Source organism: Taurulus bubalis, assembly GCF_910589615.1.
Source record: "Taurulus bubalis genome assembly, chromosome: 1".
Classification (NCBI taxonomy): domain Eukaryota; kingdom Metazoa; phylum Chordata; class Actinopteri; order Perciformes; family Cottidae; genus Taurulus; species Taurulus bubalis.
The window spans coordinates 22175988-22183751 of NC_136589.1; the positions used below are offsets into that span (position 1 = coordinate 22175988).

A 7764-nucleotide genomic window follows, 5' to 3' on the forward strand; every position below is an offset into this window, starting at 1 on the left:
GATGTTACCATGTGGGATGTACCTTAACTGAGCTGAGGAGTTTTAATTTGAACCATTTCCATTCAGTCTGTATTGTAAAACATTTATTTTATAAATCAGCTGTCAAATAACCCCTATATTTCCATTTTATCTGTTATTGCCTGTTTACTTCCGCCTTGAATATTCCTGGAATTTTGGAACCGCCTTGCTGAAATATCACAAGCAGCGTTCAAGCAGAAAAGCTGATTGTGTCCCTGTTGATATATGAAAGACCATTTTAAAATGACTGGCAAATCCATCCTAATTAATCTTTGTAATCCTGACTGACAAAAATTGTTCTTTAAAAACGGCGGTATTGCCATGAGGGGTTTGTTGTTTGTGGAGTGGATGATCCTGTTTATGCCACGGCTACTTGCCAGTGATCATAATGTACATTAAGTGGAGTCAGCCAACTGGCAGTGTGGAACAAATGTATTATTATATGAACACTGAGTGTACCCCGCAGGTGAAACTAAGCCCCGAGTGAGATGGCAATATATTGTCACCCAAAGGTGACTTAGAATCAGAGCCTACGGGTGCTGGACGCTGGGATGGAGGAGGCGGGGTTTATGAAATGTTATATGAGCAGCAGTACAGAGGGCAAAGGAATGAATGGGCAGAGGCTTCAATAGAACGTCTTCTTGTGAAGGACGTTTTTGCTACTAGCTGCATGTGCAGTGAGTGAACAACATTAGGACTCGGAAACTGAAGCAGCTCAATAATTCAGCCACCATTTTATTATTTACACCTGTGATTTTCCGACCATGTCTAAATGTCTTCCGTGACAAGGGCGTACAGCAATCTCCTAGCAACGTAGACCAGACTTCCTGTCCCACCAACACCTTTCCAGTTTTTGGCAAATAACTATGGAGCTTGCAGGTGAATACCCAACTTTCAAGGTGAAACAGCAGCACCCCATGCCCCAACCCTAGAAAATGACCTTTAAGACTACAGAGCATTGTTTAAAACAATGATGATGACACTACACTGCAGAGCCATGAATGTACATCTGAGTGCAGTTCAAACGCCACACCTGCCGAACAAGTTCAACCATTTGCACAATTTGAAGACAATGCATGACTTGAGATGTGTGACCTCATAGGGTACATCCAGTATTACAGCTCTTATTGCTCTTGATGACTCTCTCACTCTGTCTTCTGTTTCATAAGATCACGATGCATTTCTATCCCTTCTGTGCTTCTCTGCATTATTGTTGCAACGCTCTCCTTCGGTCTATATTCTCCTGTTCTTTACTGAGGCCTTCTTTGTTCCTCCCTGTTCTCTCTTCCTCTCTATTTGCTTTAGAAATACCTCACCCAGCTTTCACAATCATCATGTTTACATTAGTCTCTCTCTCTCTCTCTCTCTCTCTCTCTCTCTCTCTCTCTCTCTACCCCTTCCTCTACGACACATCCAGTGTCTCCTCTTCTCGCCTTCTTTCACTAGTTTTAATAGTTACTTAAAGTCTTGCCACGACGAAAACACTTGTGTAGTTTCACAGACGCTATCGCTATCGCCATTGCAACATTTTCGATTAATTAACCCCTGTAGACTCCTGTTCACATCCGACTCATTGTGAGTTCCGTCGTCCAATCAGAGGGTGGCTACACTGTGCGACACCGAGGCGGGCGTTTTTGTTTAATGATTTCAAGATTGCATACTGAGCGATTCACGAGGCCAAAAGAAAAATGTTTATAGAAATGAATACATACCATGAATGTTTTGGATAACCAACCGCTTCTATTGAACAACTGTGATAATAAAATGTAGGTGCACGCAGCTATTTTATATAAACTCCCTCTGACGTCAATAAAGTTTCAGAAATTGTGATGCCTTCTTCTGTCCAACAGTCTATATTTAATGGCATGTAATATAAGATTGGTACAAGTGGTATAGGATGCTTCTGAGGTAAGAGAGGAAACTATACTCATGTTTTCAGGCCATCTCTGGTTATAATGGTTGTTATGATGCATTTGATCGTCACCCACCATCTTTCTCTTAAACCTCAATACAATCATAGCACCCATTTCACTGAGGCAAAGAACAGCTTTACTTCTTTTGTAAATGTACAGAGAAAGGATGAATAAAGTATCTCCCTTCTCTTAAAGGCTCCTCAAGATGCGGTGAAATACCAGAGAGCTTAAGTATAATGCAGTACAGCAATGACATATTGAGAGTGTGGAGGAACGCTGCCTTCTCTGGTTTTGGAAATTGACACTAATTTCTGATTCAAAACCTCCTGAGAAACTAATGTATGTATCTACATTGGCCAACTTACCATAGTTCCTAATGAAGGGCACACACCATGTTGTAAAATACTGTATAGCCTTTTCAGTCGGGGTGGACGGGGGATCGATTCTTGGACGCATCGCGATTCACTCTTGACAGGTTATGTCTCGGTGCAGAAAGGTCATAAATCGTAGCGTAGCTCATCTGTAGCCTAGCAGAGCGAGTACGTGACTAGAGAGAGCCATTGGAGAAGAGGGGACTTTTAGTTAAGAGGAAGATATCAAGAGACCGTAGAATGGAGTTTGCAGTTTGTGCGCAAATAACTGTTCCTGCGCTTTCTTGCAATCGGACCAATCCGGATGGTGAAGCGTAACGGACGTGAAACACGTGTGTTGTGTTCACGTTCGAAGCTCGGCTAATTCATCCGCTTATCTCAAATTATGGATCATTACAAATATGCTGCGTTCAAAACAGACAGTAATTTTTTAAAATAAAAAAACGTGTGTAGAAATCCAAAATGTTGATGCCACACACGTCGTTAACCTCAGCTTAGACCTCCACTTCTCAGAGGTAATCGTGAAGAGACTTTGCTCCATGTAATTAAAATGGAAAACATATAGACCACCCTGAGTATTACGTCTTTACATGAACACGTCTGTAGGTGGCGCCTCTACTTTCTCTCTCCTACACACACACACACACACACACACACACAGTCTCTCCGTTCCTTTTCACTACAACCTCTCTCTGCTTGGTTCCTTCTTGGCTCATTTTATTTCTTCTTTGCTTCCTTCTTTCCTCTCCGACTTCCTGTCTCTCTCCCTCTTTCCTCTGCTGTGCCTTTCTCTCTCTCTCTCTCTCTCTCTCTCTCTTTCTCTCTTTCTCTCTCACTCTTTTTATATACTCTCTGTCTCTGTTCCCCCCCACACACACACAGTAATATGATCTCTTCTATCAGGCCGACACAGCCGTGAATCAAAAGAGAGAAATATAGTACAAACCTTAGTGGCCCCACCCCCACTACTCTCTCTCTCTCTCTCTCTCTCTTTCTCTCTCTCTCTCTCTCTCTCTCTCTCATCTACAACATCCCTACCCCCAACAACCCTCTCCTCTCTCCTTCTCTCTTCAGTCCCTACCCCCAACCACACCACACAGTTCTCTCTCCACATCCCTCTTTCTGAAGCAAATATACTCACTGACGAAGAAAAAAGAAAAAGAAAAAAAGGCCACAATGCGATGCTGCATGAGTCTGTGTGCAAAACACTTCTACACAATGATGTTGGATTCAGAGATTAAAGCAGCAGATTGGCTTCCAGCATAACAAGTGTAGTCATTAAATACTGAGGGTGAAATGAAACCTGGTATATTTAGAACTACAATCTCATAAAGACATAGACGGGATATTCCATTCATGCCCGAGCTGCAGGTCAGAGGTCACAGGCGGCTACAAAACTGGTAGAGAATCAGATGTGGTGCTCTAATTCCAAACTACATAATGAATGTGTAAAGTATCTACTATGTAATAACAGTCATGTTGTACTATTTTGGTGTACAACATAAAGCCTACAAGATAAACATTTGTACTCTGTTGGACATCACCGGCAATTACACATCACAACTAGACAGCAAAATGTTTTTCTTTCGTTTCCCCGAGATCTTTTTCTTGTGTTTACCACAGCTGTCGGTAGTGTCTCTTTTTTTTTAGTGCGTCGCATTGTGGAACTTTTTCTTTATTCTGCATTCCTGCAGTGACCACTCAAGGAGGTATATAGGGTTAGTTGCACGTGTAGAGAAGCAATAGTGAACTTTAACACCCCCCCCGAAACACACCACCGACCCAAAACCTGCTTCAAATTAGTACTCGAGGCGAGACACCCCGAGCAAAAACGTTGGAGATTTTGCTTCTGTAACGTGTCTTATTTTTGGACTAAATACACGTTCAGAAGGTCTGGAGGTTTTCAGCAAAAGTTACCGTTAAGTAATGCCTCATTTGCATATTAAAACTGAAGATTTAAAAAAAAAAAACAATATGTTGTCAATATGTCTTTATGTATGTATATATGTATTTGCCTGTAGTGTCTTCAAAATGTTTTTCATTTAACAAAAAACATCTCTCTAAAGGTCGTTTGACTGATCCAGAAATCTCCACTTCGGCAGCTCTTACATCCACCAAACACTCCACTTTCATTCCTCTCTATATTCTGAAGGTTTTTACAGAGGCGTTTGTTCAGATATCATTCAGAGCCTAATTTATACACATGTTATTACTAAAAACATGGAGAAATTTTTTTATGGCTGTTGACAATTCTAATTTATGGAGTGATACAAAAAGATATCTAAAATTGCCTCTGTAAAAAAGCTTCGACTCTGATATCTGATAAACCATACATTTTTAACCTGGCTTCATCCAATGTTCTTAAAATGTATGCAAATTGGAAAATATTTAATCAGATAATGCCTGTTTGCATATTTTAACATGAACATAAAACTTGTTGTACAAAAAAAACCATTGTCTCTATACCAGTAATAAATTGGGGAAGTTTCACGTTGTCTATTTGTTAACATTTGTACCCTATTGAGCTTCACATGGAGTCAAGAGTGGTGGCACTTCTAGGCGGGTGGCCCGCTAGCAGAGAGTTGGAACCCAGTGTTTCTGTTCAAAGCTATTGTAAGTACAAGTCGACACCACGCTGCTGTTGCTGAGGGCCGAGCAGTAGGAGACGCAGCCTCTCAGAGATGCTGCGGGGGAGCAGTTAATAAATGTCTGCAGGGAGGGCAGGATCAGACAACCGGCCTGTGAATAATCCCATCAATCATTAAACAGTACAGCAGCCACTCAGGGATGACAGCAGACTCTGACATCACGCAGTCCACTGTGCTCCATGGCATAGGTAGATCAGAAGTTTTTTTCTTAAAGCACTAGTCGAGTCAGTTTGGGTCCCACGGTGCTAAAATGATGATAAAGTACGAGCGTGAGTTGTATACAGCAAAGCTTTTTTACTCGGATACCACATGATGCCGTTTCGGTTTACCTCCCTGCTGCTTCTCAGCGTGTGACACACGTATTCAGATCAGTTTGCTAATTGAAATATATTTAGAAATTGAATAGAGACAGAGGACTCCATACAGTAGGTGAATATGATTATCAAATAAAGGGGGGGAAAGTATATTTCAGAATATAAGTACACAATAGTGTTGTGTACATGTGATATATAATGTATTTATTCATCTTAATGCTACGAAACCAAACAACAAAGTGAATGTGTTTAAAAAATGTGTGTGCAAAGATTTAAGAGTGGTTACTAATCTGTCACTTGCTCTAATAGCTGCGCTCATCAGCTGCAACTAGTTAAATAATTAAGCAATTAATCACTGTCAAAGTGCACAGTCCCACTGCCTCTAGTGTCTGTTCCAAAGTACCCAGACACCTTACTCTGAGAGAAACATCCCTTTGCACATATAGATAGATAGATAGATAGATAGATAGATAGATAGATAGATGAAAAGACAGGTCTATACTGATCAAATACAATTATATATAATCATCCTGTTTAAGAGGGGTCTCTCACGGTGGCAACACACTGGATCCCTACAAGCTCCACGTCTCTGTCGAGAATCTGACCCTGACCTTTGACCTTGCTCTGGAGGGAGAAAGACAACAGAGCTTCCCTGGACACCAATTAACTCCAGCATCATCAAACTGAAATGATTGAACTTCAGTTTGAACTATTTAAAGCATATACCCCAGACAAAAAAAAGGTAACAATACGTGTTTCCCTCCCTGATCCATGTCATTTAATTCTCACCACAATTCCTCTGTTTGTACTTGTGATTCGGTGCATATCTAAACTTAATTAGCTTTCAATTACAGCTGCTGAGGTTTTAATTAAGGGTGTCATTACATCATTGGCAACAAACTGAACTGAGAGGATGTGCTCAGAAGAAATGGGTAACACTGGTGTAGTTACCTTCGATGGCTGTTTAAAGTGTAAATGGAGCCTAATAAAGCAATTAATTACCGCTTAATTGGCGGGGCGAGAGAGATGAATACACGGTAGCTGAGGTAATCAAAGTCAATAGGACACGACAAATGTGTCTTTTATCTCTCAGACAATGGGAAGCAGAAGGGGTCTACTGAGGGTCCCTCGCTCCTTGCTTACCTTGTTGGTCCCGAAGGCCGGGTCAGGATAGGAGTGTTGGCCCAGCCTGGTGTGGTCTGAGGCGGACAGAGGCTGAGGAGGAGGCGGGTAAACTGTTACATCCATGGCTGCAGATACATCCACTTCTCCGCCCGTCCTTCCTTTCGCTGTTCTTCCCTCTCGTATATCTGTGAATCTCTGGAAACCTGGATGTTTTTACAAAGTTGGAGGCTTCTCGGCGATTGCGCGAGTGGCCAAAAAGAGAAACAACCCGGGCCCGATAAAACGAGCTTTTAATGGAAAATAAACGCAGATTTCAAGCAGATACGTGGGCAAAATTAACCTGGACTGAGCGCATGGAGTCGGTGAAGTTTAGACAGATGCTCTCCTCCCCGCACCGGTTTTCATGTTCCAGTCACCGCTGCCGTGGGTAGAAAAACTTCCCGGTAAACCCACTTCTTCAATACCTGGCGTTTAAAAAACAAACAGCTATGGTGCACTTTGAAAAGGCGTCGTTTTCCCTGCTTTGTACCGTTGTAGGCTCTGCATCCACGTTCGGACAGGTTGTAGGACCCGGTCTGTCCCTGGTTGGGACTGTGTGTCAATGTCCTCCGCCGCTGCTGCTGCTGCTGCTGCCGCGCGTGTGCTCGGTGCCGAGGTGCCTCGCGGACCAGTCATACAAAGAGCTCCGGCATCAAGCTGGCAAGAGTAAGCCGTAACAAACCCGGATGTGATATTGTTCACAAAATAAAAGCGCAGATTTTATTTTCCCCCGTGGACAACAACAAAATAACAGGATTTGAATGGACAAAGAATACTTATTTTTCAACTAACTTATTCAAACTGTCCTCGACTTACTACACTAACTACAATACAAATCTCAGCCGCGTGTTGTTTACAAAATGCTGTTGCAGGACCCTGAGATTTTATTTTGAGAGTAGTCGACATCCGTTTGCGTACACCTTGATAAACATGATCTGAAGAAGCTGAGCTGCAGAATGTGCTCCATCTAGAGGGGAAGAGTGAGTCTCAAGGTCCAGCCAGGCGTTTCTTTGGGCTAAATAAACGTACTTAAGTGACTGAACTGTTTTAAAATGATAGGGATGCGTGGTTCTTTATTAGTGAACAGTCAAAATTCAACAGCAGGCAAACAATTCAAAGATTGTAGAAAAACAAGTATGTTGATTACTGATGTGTCTGCTGTCCATGGTGCTAACACTACACGGAGCCCACTCCTTAAAACCCAGGTCCACTGTGCGCCGATCGGCCCTTGGTAATTTGGTTACATTATCACAGTGTCCACACAACCAGAGCACATGTATCAGCACATCACATGTAGTTTCAAGGTTGTAGTTTGAGTTGGCATGGTGCTTGCATT

The 7764-nt window shown here is 42.2% G+C and overlaps 1 protein-coding gene across 1 annotated transcript in view; it reads right to left on the reverse strand.

Annotated features, from left to right (window-relative positions):
- The window catches only part of tox (thymocyte selection-associated high mobility group box), a gene marked incomplete at its 5' end in the record, with an annotated part of 45665 nt that extends 39153 nt beyond the window's left edge, over positions 1-6512 (reverse strand). Inside the window, 1 exon segment of the mRNA XM_079219732.1 lies at positions 6408-6512. Within this exon segment, the coding sequence (XP_079075858.1) occupies positions 6408-6512 (105 nt within the window).
- Positions 6513-7764: the final 1252 nt, after the last annotated feature.